At 48.1% G+C, this 20,701-nt stretch overlaps 1 protein-coding gene across 9 annotated transcripts in view; it reads left to right on the top strand.

The window, feature by feature from the left end:
* SRGAP2 (SLIT-ROBO Rho GTPase activating protein 2) overlaps window positions 1-20,701 on the top strand; it is a 227,266-nt gene that overhangs the window by 188,472 nt on the left and 18,093 nt on the right. For all 9 annotated transcript variants that reach the window (XR_003522906.1, XM_027610048.2, XM_027610047.1 and 6 more), the window contains exons 14-17: window positions 4,487-4,547; window positions 10,012-10,089; window positions 10,922-11,056; window positions 12,934-13,039. Coding sequence is in view for 8 of the 9 variants with exons in the window: in XM_027610048.2 (XP_027465849.1) it covers window positions 4,487-4,547; window positions 10,012-10,089; window positions 10,922-11,056; window positions 12,934-13,039 (380 nt within the window). In the remaining variant the exon portion in view is untranslated. The remainder of the gene's footprint in view (window positions 1-4,486; window positions 4,548-10,011; window positions 10,090-10,921; window positions 11,057-12,933; window positions 13,040-20,701) is intronic.

Raw genomic sequence — 20,701 nt, 5'->3', positions numbered from 1 at the left:
GGAGGGGAGCAGCGCCCATCTGGTGTGCATTGTGCTACGTCTCTGCAGTCGCGGGCAGAGCATATGTGCCTGGTGCTAAATTTGCGTAAGAGCTCCAGGAGGCACCCAAAACCCCAATCAAATAAAGACCTTGTTTCTCATTCTGCTGCCCCAGTTTCTCTCCAGCAGCTCAGCCCCAATGGTGGATCAGTAAAAGAGTTTTTCTACGCTAGGCAGGCAGGTAAATAGTCATTTGGAAGATGAGTAGTCTTGTATTAGGATATAAACAATTGTTTGTTTTTTTATGGCAAGTCAGCCAAACGAGATGAAGGATCTGGTAGCTTTGGTTTTTGAGGGTCCCTAGTGGGTTCCGGTCATTTTTGACCCTAGTAAAGCCTAGGTTCAAACCACCCCAACCTTTTCTGCCTCAACTGCTTCCAGGTTTTCTCTGCTACCCTCAAGCCCAGCATTTTCTCTTTCCCATCACTTCTGTCTCTTCTTTGTTTGTCATCTTTCTCCATTCCTCTAAAGGTAGGTGCGCTCCCAAGGTTTGATGCCCTTTGGACTTTTCTCCATAGTCTTTCCCTTCTCACTTCATTCCCTTAGATGAACCTTTCTCTCCTTCCCCAAGTGTCCATTGTTTGGAGTCTTTGGATTGAATTTCGAACTGATTGGCTGGACATCAGTTTGACAGTTGAGATAGTGCCTCCTCCCCTGAGCATCAGTCTTCTCCCCTCTCCCCGCCCCCCCCATTCTAACTTCCTTAGCACATCCCCTAACTTCTCTATTTCTCCTAATGGGGGGGCCTCTATTGTTCACAGTCCCGAAGCCCCGAGTGTTATCTTTGACGCCTCTTTCTTTCCCATCACCCACGTCGAATCAGTCGTGTAGACTTGTATTTTCTCCCTTGGTAAAAACGGAAATCTAACAAATGTAACAGAGATCAGTACTCAGCAAAAATCCTAACTCTGTCACTCATGAAAAATTATGCCAAACAATAGCTTATTTAGGCACCATCTGGCCACCTTCCTGATTGTTTTCTCCTGCAAATCACAGGACCCCTGCTTTACTCTCTTTTCCAAGTTATGCCTGCTACCTTTCTCCCTCTGCTTTTGGTTTAAAGGTCCCGTAATCTAATCAAATGGAGATTTGGCCCAGTTGTCCTTAAAGGCCCCTTCCAACCCTACGGTTATACCACCAAAAATATTGCGAACTAAAGAATTAAACTGATATTCTCACGTTGGAGAAGAGAAGGAGAGAGGAAGAAAGAGAGAGACAGACACTGAGTAAGAATACACACGGACACTACTCGGTCATCTGTATGCAAAATCAGTGGTGAAGTGAGGGTCTTTGGGGCCCCCTAGGAGTGCATAGGCACATCCTGGGGAAATGAATTCAGTCAGAGCTCAGAAATATTAGGAGAGGGGTAGGCGGTAGGAGGGTCTGAGGCCTTCATGACATTGTCCAGTTTTTGCTCCCACGAGACTCTGTCTTGGACTCCACTGGAGCAGTGGAGAGTAGGAAGAGACTATTGTGCAGTAGGGCAGGTCTCTGGCCCACTCTTGTCTGCCACGGATTATCCCTCTGGGCTACTTGTGACGCCCCACTGGTGACCATGAACGTGCAGGTTGATGTCTTGCTCCCTGCAACCCTGCATGCTTCCCTTTAACTGTTGTTGATACTCCATTTTCTGCAAGTCTAGGAGCCCTTGGCAGTCCCATAATTTGTTGAAGCCAGTAACCTGTGAGCTTCACAACCTACCTCTCTCTGGGTCTTTAAGTACAAATCTGGGGCCAAAAAACCTTTACAAACCCTCATATCACTAACCTCATTATCACTGCAACTACCTTTTGTAGATGAAAACTGTAATAACGGGGTGCTGGGGTGGGACAGTCGGTTAAGCATCTGCCTTGGGCTCAGGTCATGATCCCAGGGTCCTGGGATTGAGCCCCACATCGGGCTCCCTGCTCAGTGGGGAGTCTGCTTGTCCCTCTCCCTCTGCCCCTCTCCTCAAGTCGTGCTCACTTTCTATCTCAAAAAATAAATAAAATCTTTAAAAAAAAAAACTGCAATAACAATGTTTGGAAACATAAAAAGACTTCCAAAAAATGGAGATTTGTTTATTTATTTTTTTATATTTTATTTATTTTTAATGGTGGAACCCAGTTTCTTCATTAGAGATCAAGATTCTTCCTCTAAGATCGCCCTGGGCTGACTGGCAGAAGTCAGGGATGGCAGTAAGAGGGCAGACACTGGCTGCTATAGCTGGAAAGCTGGAGGAAGCAGATGCATTTGGGGGTCATGACAATGAGCATTTGGGTCCCTGAGACCTTCCCGACCGCAGCGCTACCTTGGCACACTCACTCCTTCCTTTGGCGGCATCCCGCATTCCCAGTAAGCTTGGGAGCAAGAGGCCGGGCCACACTTCTTGCAGCCTGACTTCTTCATGAGATCCAGCTGCTTCCCTGATCATGGCCAAACCTCAGGGCCACAGCTGAAAATTTGAGGACGTAGGCAAACCTGTGAAAGGGGCAGAAGCCACAGGACCCATGCCGCTTGAGAACCAGTCTCTGTCCTGAACTTCTTATTTTATTTATTTTTTTAAAAGATTTTATTTGGGGGGGCACCTGGGTGGCTCAGTCAGTTAAGTGTCTGGGCATGAAGGCTACTTAAGATTCTCTCTCCCTCTCCCTTAAGAAACAATAATAAAATAAAATAATAAATAAAGCTTTTATTTTTAAAGTAATCTCTACACCCAGTGTGGGGCTCAAAGCCACAACCCCAGGATCAAGAGTCACACTCTTCACCAACTGAACCAGCCAGGCGCCCCTGTCCTAAACTTCTACAGCCCTTTCTAGCTAGGTTTAGGACCCTTTGTTTGATGCCTTTCTTCCCCATAGCTGAATTATTTTGTGTTTAGCTGCCTTATAAAGCCCTGCTCGATTTTAGTAATGCTTGGTATGCATGCCGGGTAATGTTTGCTGAGCTCCTGGGATGCAGGCTGGGTATGCATGCCTGGTAGTGTTTGCTGAGCTCCTGGGATATAGGCTGGGTGGCAGTGAGATGTGCAGTCTCAGAGGGAGACTGCCTGGGTTTGATCCTGGCCCTGCTACTTACTGACTGTGTCACTAAAGCAGCTGTTTTCACCTTGCTAAGCCTTCATCTCCTCATTTGTCAAACGAGAATAACAGTGCACACCCCATTGGGCTGTTACCAGGACCGATCCATGGCCCACCACCTCTAGAAATTTCTCTGTAAATGGTAAGCACTAATGTTCATGTGCCAGGAGGAGATGCTACTCTCCTCACCACCCATCCCCTTCCCGATTTGCAGACATCAGATTGAGGCCCAAAGAAGTTAAGTAAATGGCAGGATATATAGCAAAATGGCAGAGCGAAGATTGATATCTGGGAGGCCTGCTTCTTAGTTTAGTACCCATTAGTTTCCACTATTTCTAAGAATTGGCTTTTTTCTTTCTTACCTTTGATGCCAAGTAAGCCCCCTTTCTGACGCTCCCCTTGGTTCATTTGCTATCCTCAACTGATATTAATTGAGCACCTACCTTGTGAGAGTATCTTGACCAGCTGGAGAGCCAAAAATTGACAGGATCTGCCCCGTGGAGCATGAGCTGTAGTGGTGGCAAGTGCAAACAAGATATTCATACCCACACAATTAAGTCACAATCACGGTTATGAGAGCCAAGCACAAGGTGCTGAGATCCTGTAGACAGGGGCCCTGATCTCATCTGGGGAATCTGGAAAAGCATTCTGAAGAAAGTGATACTTGTACTGAGACCCTCAGGGGTAGGATTCCAGGGTGAGGAGAGCATTCTGGAAGCAGGAGCAGCTCATACAAAGCCATGGACAAAGAACTGATCTAAGGAATGGAAAGAAAGCCGATGTGGTTGAAACAGAGAGACTGGAGGAAGAGCAGGAGGAGATGAAGCTGGAGGCAAAGCAGGACCCTGGACACGTAGGGCTGTGTAAAGACACTAACGAGAAGTCTTTGAAAGAAGTTAGCCTAGAAAGTGAACGATGGGCCGTGCGCCCTTTCAGAAGATCACCCAGCCACTGTATGAAGGAAGGATAATGTGATTTGGAGGACAGGGATGGGAACTGAGATACTGATGTGCGGACCAGGTGGGTAGCAGTAGAGATGGAGAGAAGTAAATGGATTTGAGAGGTATTTAGGAGGCCGACTTGACAGAACGTATTGATTGATTGATTGATTGAGTGATTGATTTTGGGGTGGCCAAGGGTGGGAAGCTGATTTGGGATAAAAGATGATCAGTTGCATTTAGGACATGCTGAATTTAAGGCATCCATGTGGCATTCCAAGTAGGCGGTTGTGTATGCGCTCCGGAGCTTGGAGGACAGGCCAGATGCTTCTGTGAGGACCGGCCACTGATCCAGCCGAGACAAGTCCTGCCCGGTCTGGCCCATTTTCTCTGACTCTGGGCTATGTCTGTTTAAAGATTCTGATGTTCTGTTTCTCTTCGGCTTTTCAGGATTCCAGCCAGGCAATTCCTCTGGTGGTAGAAAGCTGTATCCGGTTTATCAGCAGACACGGTAAGCAGGATTACAGCCTTGCTCATTTTGTGCAAAGTGGGGAAACACTTCCAGGGATTCTTTGTAGCATAAGAATAGAGATTGACTTTTCATCCTGAAATTCTCAGAAACGGAATAAAAGTCTTATTTGTTCACGTAATGTTTGCTACCTCAGAATGGCCACACCTAGACACCTAGAGAAAGGCATCGTATGTTTTGACCCCAAAGGCCTCTGCCACTTACCACACTCCCTTTTCTAGCCCGACAGTGAGGTTTAAATTACAGCCGTGATGTGAGTAAGTACAGCTGGTATGATGTGACAGTAGTTTCGCCATTACTCACTGTCTTTGCACGTGTCGGAGTCTCCTGCCACACAGCCTGAGTCCTTATGTCACACTGGCTTTCTGCATTAGACTGTTTTGAGAACAACTCCTTTTGTGATGTTGCACTGATTCCTAATAACATTCAGTTTTTGTTCTGGTTTGGTCTCACTGGATACAACATCAGCTGGAGTGCCCTGAGTAGTCGTTGGTCTTCACGTTGTAGCCCACATTTGAGAGTTCCAGGGGCTGGCTCCTCCTCAGCCGAAGTCAGATCACACTGTCTGCTGCCTGGATGAAGCTGGATCTCATAAACTCCATGCCTCACCAGCTCCCAGGCTGCTTGGACAGAATCTAGGGATGGAGATGAATTGCCAGAGACTCAAGCTTCTAAGTGTAAGAACATTTAGAAAGCACAGATATCTGAGCAAGCACCATGAAGATTTCTAGGAACTGGACATCAGAAATTGTTTTTAGTTGTTGTCTTACCTAGTTATAGGAAAAGGGACAGAATGACCTTCTTGCAGTTAAAGAGGTATAGAGGTGATTGCTGGACTCAATGCAGAGGTAGACATTTGCTCTCCCTTCCTCCCAGTAGGCTGGAACATCACTTGGGTTCATTTTTGGAATAGTAATTATTTTAGCATGCTTACAACTTCTCTCATTCTAATCAGCTACCATTTTTTCATCTTGTCCCTATTCACTTGAAGTGACAATGTTATATATAAACAGTCAACAAATATTTATCAAGCCTCTGATCAATGCTGGGCACCGTGCATTGTGAAATAGGAAAACAAAAACAGGGATCATACACTGTTCCTGTCTTTATTTGATTTAATGATGCAGTTGGGAGAAAATAAATAAGCAATTGGAAAGCTAAATAAAAAGAGATAAGCAATAGCCATTCAGAATAGCAGTATAAGAAATTTCACAAGATAGTAATGATTAATGATCAAGTAATTGGCAAAGATAAATCCAAAGTGAGTTCCGGAGAGGAAAAGTTACTTGTGTCTAAAGGACAATAGGAAGAAGAGAGTCTGGACTCCTGTTCTTTCAGCCATGCATTCTATTCGGTCATCCACCACATTTATAGAGAGAGATTGCTCATTGTGTGCCAAGAAAAAGTTCCTGCCTTCATGAACCTTATGTTCTACCAAAGGGCAGATAAGTAGATGATCAGCTGGTCAGTTAATAAATAAACACAGTAATATACAGTGTGTCTGATGATGGTGAGTGTCCTGAAGAAAAGCCAGGCAAAGAGCCGGAGAATGGAGGGGGGAGACTGTTCTAGGGGGGTTGTTCGGGGTAAGGCCCTAAGGTCACCTCAGAGGGTGACATGAGAGCAGAGTCCTGAAAGAAAGTGAGGAAGTGAGCCACGTGCTATCTGGGAAGAGTGTTTCAGAGAGAGGTAACATCAAATGCAAAGATCCTTGGCATAGGCAGGGGCCGGCTTGCAGGAGGCCTGGGTGGCCAGAGCGGAGAGGGGAGAGGAGAGGGGCAGCAGACCAAGCCAGAGGCCAGACTCTTAGGGCTTCCTCACCTAAGGGAGGTACTTAGACTTTATTCTGAGTGAGGCGGGAAGCTACTGGAGAATTCTGAACAGAGGGAGCTCTTTAAAAAGAGCTGCTGGATGGAGACAAGGCCATGGGAGGACGGAGGCGGCTGCAGCAGCCCAGAAAAGACATGACTGTGACCAGGCCCGGAGTGGAGATGTGGGGGAGCTGAGGAGGAACCGCTTCCTGATATGGTGGCTCGAATGTGTCCCCATCTCTGCCCCTGCACATGCACATTGTATACGGAGACATTTCTGTGGTGTGGCTCTGGGGAAACAGGTGTGCTCACATGTTGCTGGTGGTATTGCCAACGGGTACAACCCTTTCTTAGGAGTTGTAGGGATATCTAACAGAACTATGTATGCATTTATCTTCTGATCCAGCGGTCCTTGTAGCAATTTACTTGGAAGATGCACCTCCAACAATATAAAGATACATATGCAGGAGGTTATTTGTTGCAGCATCATTTGTAAAAAAATAAAAAGAACAACCTAAATACCCTCACACAGAAGAGTAGTTGGACCAACTATGGTATATCTGAATACTAGGCAGTTATAAAAAAGCAATGAGCACGATCTCCATGAAATTACACGGAGAGATTTCCAGAATATGTTATCAAGCAAAAGAAGCAAAGTGGGAAAGAATGCCTAGAGCATGCTACCTTTTATGTGGAAAGAAGAGGGTATAAGAATGCACGTGTGTCTTCTCACTTCGACAAGAAGAAATACAGGAAGGATGAATCCGGAAACTCATATTTGATTGTTCATCCACAGGAGATGGGTGCCAGACAGGGTAGAAAGGGTGGGGGCGGGTGGGAGTGGGAGGGAAGTGACACTTCTCTGAACATTGCTTTTTGTGTGATTGTGACGTTTAGAACTGCATTCGTGCTTCCCATGTTCGAAGGATAAATAAACAGATAAATAAAACAAGGATGTGGGTAAATCCCCAAGTGGAATACAAACAGTAACAAATAAACCTAACTGCAGGACAAATGAATAACATCACCGCACTGAGGAGATGGGGAAGCAAGTGATCTAAGTAACTTTTGAAAACAGGATCTTGATACTGTACTGTAAATCTGAAGACAAAAAGAGCTATAAACAAATTTTTTATCACAAGGATATGGGCTATCAATTGTGAAGCCATTTTATGCTTATTCCAGGACTGAACAAATAGATAAACGTATTGTTGATTTAAAGAAAAGAAAAAAAAACCCTCGTACATAGTAGTTGTTCAAAAAACATTTGTTCAGCTAAATTGAACTTTTTCCCCCAAATAAGGACTCAAGGGATTCCTGAACTCCCTATAAGTCAGGGCTAAAAATTTTTGTGCACATGCATTCAGTGGAGGTAGGTTCCATAACTCAGTTCCAAAAGGGTCTGTGACCCACCAATGGCTGCAGTGTGTCCATCCTTACTCTCTTCGTGTTCCCTGGGAGGTGGATGTTATCGTTCCCATTGTAGAGATGAGAAAGCTGAGGCTCCGCTGTAAATGGTGGGTCAGGGTGATCCAGGAAGACTTAAAGGAGAGGCATTCGGGGAATGACTGACTGAATCAGGTGGGGAAGACCCCACCTATCTTATGCAGAAGGGAGCCAAGTACCATGAGGCGGTATTGTAACAACCATATCAGGAATTCCGTAAGAGAGCACCTCTTGGCAATAGCCGAATCCAGTGCAGAATGGAAGGTTTTGTGCCACTTCCAAGTAACTTACCCACGTCCGAGTGTTTTTTTTACTTTTTATGGTAGCGTGCACGAAGAGTAAATCAAACAGATAACGACGTGTCAGGTTAGTCATGTGGGGCCTTCCCTGCATTCTAATCAAAAGCCCCCTGCTTTTCCCCTTTACTTCTAGAACCCAACCATTTATCAGTGCTCCTACTCTCAGAGTCATTAGATTAGAGACTCTACAGATTCTGTCTGCTGAGCAAGAACACATCGTGATCCTTCTAAAGTGCAGGTTCTTGAAGGGAAATGGGAACCAGACTGAGGGGATCTCAGTGTGTCTTAGACTATACTGCGTTTTTGACAAGTTCCAAGGGTACATGACTGTTTCTGTCAGAACACTTGGCTGCTTGCGTTCTGTGTGTAAATGACATAATTTGGCTGTTACATCCCATTGGTAACTAATATGATATTATCACATCGGTACTAATGGGGTTTTAACATTGCCTGCCATTCTCTGAGGAATATTCTGGAGATTCCCTTAGAGGAGCAGACAACTTAAGTCCTATTACAAGCCAGGTAATTAAATTCCCCCTGCTTGCTTCTTAATATTGCTTCAATTGGATTTAAGATTGTAGTCCTGGCCAGCGTGATTTCCCTTCAAAGGTCTAGCCAGAAGAACCCAGTCACCCCCTCACTGAGAGGATAGCCGGAAAACAGTGGGCAGTTCTATTTTGTTTCCTTAAACAGAAATTTGTTTGGGATTTCCCTGATATGTCCAAGTTTTTGATGAATCGCGCCATTATGGAGGAACACGGACAAGATGCCCAGGACGGAGACACGGGGATCCTGAGAAAGGCTGGCAAGCCGGCTGTGCTTACAGATGCTAGTTCAGGCTGACCCCCCGGGACCAGCACTAACCGCATGCTCCCTGGATCTCTTACCACCTCTGCAGCTCCACGTGTGGGGCTGTGTTCAGACTAACAGGCGGGTTCCTGCCCTCTCTGTACTTTGCTTCTGGTAGGCCCCACAAGCCTGGTGTTGAGGAGTTAGTGTGTGACTGCAACCAGAAGGCCTCCTGGCTCTGGTGCTTTTGTCACCTCTATAACCTGAGGCTGCTCATCACTTCATCACTGGAAAATGGGTGTGCTGGTGACTTCTCCCTTAGTGGCTGTTGTGAGAACCAGTGGATTTATTTCTATGGAAGCATTTCTTAGCGGCAGTCACAGCGCATGCATTATTTTTTTAGGATTGTACTCTAACAAAACCCAAGAGGACAAGGTTTTCACACCCGTTACTGTGCCGCGCAACGTCCATGCACGTTTGGGAGGCAAGCCGCAGTCAAGAACCAGCGGCTGGCAGGGTATCTGGCCGTGGACTGTGATCACTTGCCTTTTCCCATCCTCTCTCTTTCCTAAGGATTCCAAACATTGTGCCCTGGAAGAGCCAAACAGTATTCGAACAGCCAAAGCAATCATTGTATCTCAGACCTTACGGAACTCCTCCAGTGGTATCTAATGGCCAGCCTACCAGACCCCCGCTTCCCGCTCCTGGCCCTGGGTGACCAGGTGCCGGGGGTCACTTCGTCGTTTTGCAGATGGGAACAGAGAGGCAAAGGCAGGGGAAGGAACCTGCTTCCTAGTCTCCCTCGGAATCAGGAACGGAGCTGGGTGTAGACCTCTTTCCCCTTAAGTCTCTGACTCAGCGCTTTCTTATGCCTCCTATCCGTTCTGGTGACTTCTGCAGCATCCCTCCATGTGCTTTCTCCTTCGGCCCGCGGAGGAGAGACGGGGGCTTCCGTGCGCACTGGCTCTCCTTCGGCCTGCGGAGGAGAGACGGGGGCTTCCGTGCGCACTGGCTGGAGGACACACACATTCAGCTAAGCTCGGAGCTGTGCTTGTGACTCTGTTTCTCCTTCGCTGTGATCACTTTTCCCTGTCTTTCCAGGACTACAGCATGAAGGAATTTTCCGGGTGTCAGGATCCCAGGTGGAAGTGAATGACATCAAAAACGCATTTGAGAGAGGTAAGGAAACAGGCTTGAAGATCAGACCAAATGTGTGCCAGCCTCCCGGGATATTGGTTGCACCCATTCCCCCCGTCCCCCCTGAGAGGTACCCAGAGGTTAGCAAGCGACCTCTTCAGCCCAATACCTGCTTCCTTGTAGACAGTCCTCCCCAAGCCCTCCTCAGCCCCACTCACCCTGCCTCTCTCCTGCGGGTGATCTGCCGAAACCCAAGAAGTTAACTATGATATCTGGACGGTTTATGACTTCATCCGGAACACTTGGTGGCAGTTAATATCAAGGCTAATGCGCCTGTTCATCGTAGCCCATTTATTAGCTTGTGGGCTATTAAGGTAATGGGCAAGCTTTGGCAATTTCCGTCACCGTAATGGATATATATAGTTTCAATTTGAGGTTGGTCCTATCATTAAATCTAATTACATCTGGTATGAAATTTTCCATAGGGAGCCCCAGTGTGATTGTTCCCCTGTAAGTAGGTGTCCTTTGTTGCAAGCCGGGAACAGTGAGAGCCAGTCAGGAGGGAGAGCCTTCTTGGCCTCATTTTCCTCCCCCAAGAGGCTCAGTCCCAGCCTGGCTTCATGATTCTTGTGAGAGGGCCAGTTGCAGTGTCCCGTCCCAGCCCATAGGGAATGTCCCTGAGGTGGTCTGACAGAAGTGAATTTATCCTATTGGACCCCTGTGCCCTACTCATGGCCGCCATGCTGGGCAGAGAGCTGATGGACTCTGATGAGGACTCGGACAGGTCACCCTTCCCCACCATTCCTGCTTCGTCCTGTGTGTTTTTACCTCTCTCACTCTATCTTTCCTTTTTGGGGGGGCTGCTTATCCTCAGGAGAGGACCCCCTGGCTGGGGACCAGAATGACCATGACATGGACTCCATTGCTGGCGTCCTGAAGCTTTACTTCCGGGGGCTGGAACATCCTCTCTTCCCCAAGGACATCTTCCATGACCTGATGGCCTGCGTCAGTAAGTACATCCTGGCCTCAGACTGGCTTCTGGGCAAGACACCTTGTCATGACAGATAAGAAATGTCCACGGGGCCTTTTTTTCCCATAAGCTTTTCAATAATGTTTTTCTTTTTCCTTTTCTTCAGTGAAGTTTTTCCTCCTCATCCTCAGTCCTTCACCCCTGGTGGGGAGGGAAGAAAGATGACTTTTCAGTAAGAGTCTAGGACCACAAGTCAGAACTCCTGGGTTTTTCTTTCTGATTGGCCTTAAACTCCTTGCTTTGCTGAGCTTTATTTTTCTTCAGTAAAATATATTTCTATTCGTATGTAAGACACAGTCCTTTTCAGTTATTGGAAGCTCATACATTAGTGCCTGTGCTTTTTATGTTATAAAGGGGAAATATTTTCTGCTTATTGCTTATTTTTATAATTAAGGTTAGAATGAATCTTTTTTTATAAGATTGATTGACTGGTTTTAAGTGCGGGGGGGGCAGAGGGAGAGGGAGAGACAGGATCTTAAGCAGGCTCCACACCCAGCATGGAGCCCACTGCAGGGCTCAATCCCATGACCCTGAGATCATGATCTGAGCCAAAATCAAGAGTCAGACACTGAACCAGCTGAGCCAGCCAGGTGCCTCTGCTTGTTGCTTTAAACGTGGTGTGGCTTGACTCCTAGATGTGTTAGTATGTGTTCTTTTAGGAATAAAAGCCCTCTGAACATTTAAATGTAGCAATATGATGTTTTCCTAGGAAGAGATACAGTCTCTACTTTATCCTTACAGGTTCCTGCCTCTTACTTTCAAATTTGGGACTTGAAAAGCTATTCTTACCCATTTAGTTTAGCTTATTAATACCAGGTCATCCTGGAAGTAGACTCCACTAGAATGATGGCTCCAGAGGCTGGAGAAGGCAGTGCCTTTGAAATGGGAGAAGAGTCTTCTTCCTGGATGCACCAGGGTCTTCATGGCCCCTGAGTCTCCGGTTGGACTCATTGTGTGCCCTGAACATTGTCCCTCTCTGCTCCAGGGCATTCAGTAAGCTCTCTTATTTTATGACCCACTATTTGTGGAAGCCTAGTGGAAATCAGTTCTGTGCCTATTAGATTTAGGCCCCCCTCCTGTCTTCACGTCTTGTTCTAGGACTGAGCTTAGGTAGTGTCTTCAGTGGACTGGGGCTACCAAGACAGTTCAAGATACCTTGGCTGCCCAGTTCTCCCCTTGGGATGTGCTCCTAACCCACTACTTTCCATTTCTTTTTCACAGAAAGGCACTCATAGAAAATGATAGTATCCACATGGCACACTAGTGGGGAGGCCGGCCATGATGGAGGTCTGTGATTGGTCTGTCCACAGCACAAGAGACAGGAAATCTCGCGTCTTCTCCCCAGATATCACGACTTATGCAGGATCTACCATCTCTTGCCTCTGGCTACGTTCTGCCCAACCCCACTGCAGATAAGAGAGGGGGAAAGATAAGTCAGACCTGTCCAGAGGATGAGGAGATGCATGTGTAGAGCAAGCAGGACAGGAGCTACACAGCCTCTCTCCCTCCCCACACATGGATCCTCCCAGGCTGGATGTCGAGCCTGCAGTCATAGCAGGTTTTGGGACTGTTCCTTGTCTGTGGTGGTTTTAATAAGAGAGCGGTAGGTGCTTGGAGAACATCCCCAACCCCTTCTGAGCCCAAGGAGCATATTCCTTCAGTCGGGCATCAGGAAGCATCTGCAGCCCAGCGGGTGCCCTGCGGCAGCAGTCCCGCCCCGAGGAGCCACAGGGACGGAGCCCCTTACACGGTACACCAGTGTCTGTGCAGCACCTGCTGGTAGTCAGGGCCCTTACATCATTACTCCTTGGGATCTCAGTTGTGATGGACGATAACGCATGGCTTTCTTCTTTCAGCAATGGACAACCTGCAGGAGAGAGCTCTGCACATCCGGAAAGTTCTCCTGGTCCTGCCCAAAACCACTCTGATTATCATGAGATACCTCTTTGCCTTCCTCAATCAGTGAGTAGACTTCCCAGCGAGCAATGGATCAGGCCTGGGCTTCGGCCCCTGGAAGCTTACCCGTAGAGCTGTGTCAGTTCATCGAGCCCCGTGAATATCTGTGGAGCAGCGACAGTGTGCGGGGCACAGTTACAGGCTGTGAGAATACATTGCGAAACAAGAGACAAAAGCCCTGATACCGTTTAACTCACATTCCAGGGTAGGAGACAGACAGGTAACAGATATGTCAGGCGGGAATACGTGCTTAGGTGAAGACTAAAGAAGTGTAAGTTAAGAGCCAGAGTGCGGGGGGCCCGAATGGGGGCAGGGGTGAAAGAGGGAGAGCTGCTAGAGAGCGGTGGTCAGCAAAGGCCTCTCTGAGGAGACGCAGTGGCCTAAATGGAGTGACAGAAGGAGCCACAAGGGATGTTCACGGCCATCAAGCCCCGAGAGTCATGGTAATAATGGGTTTGGATTTGGGAAGCCACTGGAAGCTTTTAAGCAGAAGAGTGATAAGATCTGATCTATATGTATTCTCGGAAGCCCGCCGACAGCTTTGAGGAGAAGTTGTCGGGGGCTGTGAAGAGAAGCAGGGACACCATGCAGAAGTTACTGTGAGGTCTCACCCACGGGCACTGGGGGCTTAGGGTGGTGGGGGGGCGGGTCATGAGGGAGGGCGGTGAGGTGGGGTCGGGTTTGGGGTCCATTTAGAGCATAGCATTGACAGGACATCCTGATGGGGAGGGTGTAGAGTGTGAGGAAAGAGAGAAATTCGGCATGTTTGGCATGAGCAACAGGGAACCAGTGAGTCGATAATGGAGTTGGAGAAGACGAGATGTAGCGGACGGAATCAAGACAAGGCACCAACTCGGCCATGTTAATTTGAGGTGCCCGTTAGGCCTCCAAGGGGAGATTCTAGGTGGGCAGTGGGACGTAGGAGTCTGACGCTCGGGAGAAACCCAGAGTAGAGATACGAGTCTGGAGTCACCATGTACTGCCTGATGTTTTCGCTGGTCACCCAGGGAGGGAGGGTAGCTAGAAGAGAGGTCTGGGGGCCAGAGGGGCCCTGGGCTTGGATGAGGCATGGCTTCCTGTCCAAGCAGTGTGTCCTTGCTGAGGGCGGGCTTTGAGTCCCACGGGGCAGCGAGGCAACAAGCAAGGACATGCGGTGCTTGCCCCGTGGGCCCCTCTGTCTTCATGTTGCTTCCTCTGACACGGCTCCCTCAACAACCTAAAGCAAAGGCTATAAATGGGCAACGGGAGGGCCAGATAAGGCACATAAATGCATTTCTTTTCAGTCTGCTGTGTCTTGAAAACATTGAAACATTTAAATATTAAGGGATTTTACTTAAAAATACCTAGATTTCTAGCTTCTCTTGAAAACACTGTTGGATCTGGCAGTAATGGACGCAAATCCTGCAAGGAGGCAGTTCTGTGTGGAGTAAGGGCTTCTGCCAGGTGAGGCAGGCCCCCCCACACTCCCTATACCGAGGCTGAATCCAGTTGCCATTTGTCATCACTCTTGCTCCATGGGTTTTCCTCTCGTGGAGAACCATTTGTCTAGATCCATGAATCTATCAAAAGAGAAAACAAAAATTAGACCAAGGAGCGAGGGTCCTTTAGCACAAATTTCTTCGTCTTCGTGGTCAGTTTGGTCTTTGCTTCAAAGGAAAACAAACTTGGTGGCCATCTCATGAGCTTCAGCTTGCTTAAAAGTTCACGGTGAGCCTAGCTCTCTAGGCATCTAGGTTAGCAGCTCTGCCGGAGACCTTGCTGGGGACCCACACCATCCTTCAGCCTTCCTGCCGGCCGTGCAGAGCAATGGAGGGTCCTGGCTCTGCAGCCTGCCTCCTTCATGTGGCTGTGTCTGCACCTTCTGTTAGCCGAGCCCTGACTGGGCACCACCACTGCCCGAGTTCAGAACCCCTCATGACTCACAGAGGGTGTTCACATGCTGTGTATTTTTGGCTGACGGAAACGGAAACTCTGTACTGACTCTTGAGCCGGTAACAGCCCCTTTCTAGCATCTACTGCATTAACTACCTATTGCTGTGTAACAAATGACCCTAAAACCTAGCAACTTAAAACAAAAAGCATTAATTCTTATGGCACAGGTTCTGTGGGTCAGGAATCCCCAGTGTAGGTGCAGTGTCGGCGGGGGGCCTCTGGCTCTAGCTCTCTTGAGGTTGCAGTGAGGGTGTTGGGGGCAGGGCCGTAGTCTCTCCTAATGGCTCCACTAGGGGAAGATCCGCTTTCGAAGTTCACCTCTGTGTTGGCAGGATTCAGTTACTCGCAGGTTTGTTGGACTGAGGACCTTCCTCGCTGGCTCACTGTTGGCCAGAGGCCTCTGTCAGTTCTTCACCATGTGGGTCTCACCAAAGAGCTATTCACAACATGGCAACTGGCTCCCTCCAAGCACGTGAGTGAGAGAACACCCAAGACAGAAAGCTCAGGCACTGGTAACCTAATCTCAGAAGCGACATCCCATGCCTTCTGCCATTTTCCATTCACTAGAAATGAGTCACTAAATCTAGCCCACACTCAAAGGGAGAAAATTACACCAGGGTGTGAAAACCAGTAGGCAGGGACCATGGGGTTCATTTTAGAGGCTGCTTACCACAGCCTGTGTGCTACCCAGCGACTTTTTGTCCCCCAACAAAGTGTCGGTAGCTCCCGCTCACGGCAGCTGACTCTGTTCTTTGCCTTTGATCCTGCTTTCTTCAGATGTTAAACAATATAGCCTAATAAGCTCTTGCTAGTCAGTGAGGTCCACAGACCGTCATCTGGGAGATGGTTAGAAATACAGAATCTCAGCCCCTCCCCCTTCAAAGACCTATGAATCCGAATCTGTATTTTAACAAGGTCCCCTGGTCAGTCACATGCACATGAAAGTCCGAGAAGCACTGCTCTAGGTCCTCAAACGCTGCTTCGCCATCTGAACGAGAGAGTGAACCGGTGGTGCTTTTCTCCCGATTAAGGTGCTCTGATGTCCCCAGAAAAGCTGACTCTTCCTCGAAATCTCACCAATCTCCAGGTGCCTCCTCATTTGGAAAGATTGTGTCTGGGCGGTTCTTCTGACTTTCGCAAGGAACGTTTTGGCTTCTGCACGCAGATAGACGAGGAGACCTGTGGTTGGGTTGTCTTGGAGAGCCACAGCTGCTCATGTGCTTATTTGTTCCCTTATTTAACACATATTTATTAAGCATCTACTGGGGGCCAGGCCCTGCTGTAGGTGCTGACCATCTGCGAAATCACCAAACAGTCCAGGTGTCCCATGGAGTCCCTTTGGAGTTTATGTTCTGTTGGAAGAAGACAGACCAAACTAACGAGGATGCATATCCCGTGTCCGAGGAAAAACGCTCTAGAGAAAAATAAAGCAGGTTAGGGAACCGGGGAGTGCCAGGGGTCAGGGCGCGAGTTTGCTCTTTGAGATACAGTGGTCAGCAGACACTTCGCTGAGCAGGGGACCGTGCGCTGTGAGGTAGGAGGAGGACCTAGAGAGAAGGACATGCGTCCCAGAAGCCACACACAGACGTGTTTGGAAGAGGGAGTGATCCCAGAGGTAAAGAGGGTGACAGGCCAGCCAAGCAAAGGACTCGGGATTGTGTTAGCCACAGGGAGAGCACTGGTGGCCCTGAGGAGTGTTGTCCTGAGGGAGTGGAAGGGGCCTGGTGGTGTCCGTTTAGGAGAGAAGGGGAGCCGCTGAAGGCTAAACAACGTGTGGTAGTTCCATGCAGCTGGCGGGGGTGGGGGGTCGTGTTCAGCCGTGAAAATGGAAGAGGTGCGGAGGCATGCTCATGCTACAGCGTAGATGCACCCGGAAAACATCCTTCTGGAGGAAAGAAGCCAGTCTCAGAAGACCACGTGGTGTAGGAGTCCATTTATTTGCAGTGTCTGGAACAGGCTCCTGAAGGAGCCGTGTAGCCAGGGCTGGGGGGAGGGGAGGATGTGGGGGTGGGGGGTGTGACTGCTAATGGACATGGGGTTTCCTTTCGGGTGATGAAAATGTCCTGGAACTAGACGGTGGTGATGGTCGCACAACATTGTGAATATGCTAAATGGCGCTGAATTGTACACTTCAAAATGGTGAAAATGGTCAGTTTTATGATATGTAGATTTTACCACAATAAAGAGTGGGGAGAGGGCAAGAGAGAAGGTACATGCATCTGCTCAGGCTGCCGTAGCAAAGTAACACAGAGTAGGTGACTTCAACAACAGGAATTCATTTTCTTGTGGTTCGGGAGTCTAGACGTCCAAGATTAAGGTGCCAGCAGGGTCGGTTTCTGGTGAGGAGTCTCTTTTTGGCTTGTAGATGGTCGTCTTCCCTCTGCGTCCTCCCGCTGTACACACGCAGGGAGAGCTCTGGGGTCTCTTCCTCTTCCGGTAAGGACAGTAGTCCTATCGGATTCGGCCCTCACCCTCACCCGTAGGATCTCATTTAACCTTAATTATCTCCTTAAAGGTCCTTTCTCCAAATACAGTTACATGGGAGGGGGGTGGGTAGGGCATCAACATGGGAATTTGGGGAGGGGGGACACAGTTCAGTCCATAACAGAAGGGCTGGAGATGAATCGGAGAATCAGAAAGATCAGGGACAGACAACGCCCAAATAGTTCTATTGTGAAGAGGAGGAGAGAAATGGGACAGTCGTATGGTACAGATACGGGGTTAAGAGGGAATTCTTTTCCAGGGGGCCAGTATTACTGCATGTTTGTGTGCTGGTGGGGGCCACGGCCCAGTGGAGAGGCAGCACTAAAGACCCAAGGGCAATTGCTGGACGGATATCCTTGCTGGAGAGAGGATGGAGTTCACTGCCAGGCAAGGGAGGCAGAACGTGAGGGCACAGAGGCAAGTCCCTTATTAGATGCGGGGAGCCCGAGAAAGCCGACCCGTGTTGTCGTAGGCGGGAGAGTGACAAGAGGAGTGACGGGATGCCTCTGAAGGACCGTCAGAAAAAATCAGCCAGAATTACGCTGGACTTCTTACCTCTCAGAGAGCCTTTTGGGGAAATCGAGGAAGGCTGTTCAATCGTGGATTCAGAGAGGGAAATTGTAGTGTCTCCCACTGGAAAAGCTTTTAAAGGCCTGATGGATTCTCAGCCCCACCATTTGCCTGGGGCCAAGGTGAAGAATACAATTTCTCTTCATCCCTTCCAAACCTGAAATCGACCCTGATGCGTTAATATCTTACCCATAGTCTGTTGGTTGTTGCCAAATCAAACCTCTGGGGCCTGTGAAGCTGAAGGTTTTTAAGTGAAATGTCATGTATTTAAAACAGTCTGTCCGAAGCGTTGTATTCTCCCTGAGGAGTTAAGGTTTCGATTTGGGGATCTAGAGTCCTCAGCTTGATGATGTCTGTCAGGAGAAGAAGGCGGCTTGACTTCTATAAATCAGTTGCTGGCAAATGTTGACAGACCTGCTCCCCTTTCCCTGACTAGATTCGAGGGTCCCGTACAGAGAAGCAATTCAGATACTATAATTACAGAAAATACGGATTGAGCACCACCTGTGTGCCAGGCACAGTGCTCAGTGCATTGCATATAATACTTCGTTCAAGCTTTATAGCAGCCCCATGAAGGAGGTACATATTTTTTACAAGGAAGAGACTTCGAAACCAGAATACTCCCCTGGAACTGGTACATGATGGGGCCAGGACTCAAAACCAGGTCTAATTGACTCTAAAATTCTTGAGATGTTTTGTTTTTCTTTTTCAGTTTAATCAAAGAAACAAATGTGCATCATTAAAAGGTAAAAAGTCCAGAGAAGTGCATGATAAAAAACAAGTTTCCCACCTCAATCCTGATTTTCTCATTCCTCCCCAAAGCCTGTGTTCCCAGTCACCTTACTGAACCTTGTTAAGACACGCAAAAGATGAGTTTGAATCAATTAGAAGAATTCACTAATATTATGGATAGAAGTTCTAGAAATATAGTACAGTTCTTAGAAGAGATGGCATTGTGCAAGTCAACACCAAAAAAATTTTAAAGGGGGACCTGGTACCAGTGTTTTCCATTTTAGGTATTTTTTTAAAAATCAAAATCCAGTATTTGAGTTCTTAGACTAGACACAGCCTTCAGGGCCTTCATGGATTATTAGCACCATTATATTGTATATGAAATGACATGCATCTGTATGTGTACATGTATGAATTTTTCGGGGAGAGAATCTCTAGTTTTTGTCAAATTCTTGAAGGAGGTTGTGACCCCCAAATAGTTAAGAACCATGGCTTTAACCCCTCAACCTACATGTTCCCATTGTAGACTGGAAGAGAGAGAGGACCTTGGTTTATTTTTTTTTTTTAAGATTTTATTTATTTATTTGAGAGAGAGAGAATGAGAAACAGCACGGGAGGGAAGAGGGGCAGAGGGAGAAGCAGACTCCCTGCTGAGCAGGGAGCCCGATGTGGGACTCGATCCCGGGACTCCAGGATCATGACCTGAGCCGAAGGCAGTGGCTTAACCAACTGAGCCACCCAGGCGCCCGACCTTGGTTTATATTTTAATGGGAGTAAGAAATGGGACTGGCCCATGAGACCCCAGTCCACGAAGATGTGTCCTCCTCAAGCCCCTGGTCATTGTAGCCACCTATGAATCAAACAGCCCTTTCCTTAGGAGACTTGGCACGGTTGCTCATCTCTCACAGGCCTTCGAGTGGGACTCTCAGGGCTAGACTTTGTTTCCCTCTGATGACCAGGCTTCCCAGAAATGACTGGTTTTGTTCCGTGTTACCAAATGTCATCAGATCGCACTGAAGAAACAGGGCCTTTCTCCTCCTTGTCCCTGTTGAGATTTCCAAGGTAATTGCCTCTCTTGTCTCCAGTGTTTGTTTGACCAAGAAGTAGACTTGGAAACTTCTCCCAGTCTTTTCTCAAAGAAAAGTACATGGTACATGTACTTGATGGGGCCAGGACTCAAAACCAGGTCTAATTGACTCTAAAATTCTTGAGATGTTTTGTTTTTCTTTTTCAATTTAATCGAAGAGACAAATGTGCATCATTAAAAGGTAAAATCTCTTTTAACTAGGATCCAGGGGAGGATTATAAAATTCAAACTTTAAGACCTTCTGTGAAGCAGTCCAGCCGCTGAGATCCATAACCTCACCCATTGCTGGCCTCCCTGCGTTTGACTAGGTCCTCAAGAAGAGTGATCCTCAACCGTACAGTTTCTCCCCATGATAGTGGTTCACAGCCATTGTGCTGCGTCTCCGGGGTGGACGGGGGACGTGTGCGAACCTGCAGTAGAGGAGAGAACCGCTGGGTTAGAGAGAGACCAGCTTGGTAATTTGAGTCTGGGTGTGGGATACACTAGAAATGAACTCTGTCCAGCCCTGAAGAATACCTACTCAGATGAACACAGCTGAGTCTCAGGCCTCTGGTTCAGCATCAGAGGGCATTGGTTTCTCCTCAGATCTGTCACAGTCAGGTGCTGGGAACCGCCTGCTGATGCCCATATTGGGGGCAGAACTCCTTAGCAGACTCCCAGCTCTCCAACCTGGGGCTGGGGGCTGGGGGCTGGGGGTGTACATCCAGAGCTGGCCGAGCCTTCAGCCTGGACAAACAGACCAGTGGGGGCTAATGAGGCCCAGTGGCTCACTGAAGGGCTTGGGTCCTTGGCCAAGGTTGGAGGCGTGGCCAGAGCAGCTGCTGCCTAAAAAAGGGGGAGCTCCCAGGATAAATACCCAATAG

Source organism: Zalophus californianus, chromosome 10 (assembly GCF_009762305.2).
Source record: "Zalophus californianus isolate mZalCal1 chromosome 10, mZalCal1.pri.v2, whole genome shotgun sequence".
NCBI lineage: Eukaryota > Metazoa > Chordata > Mammalia > Carnivora > Otariidae > Zalophus > Zalophus californianus.
This window is presented reverse-complemented; position numbering and strand designations above follow the sequence as displayed.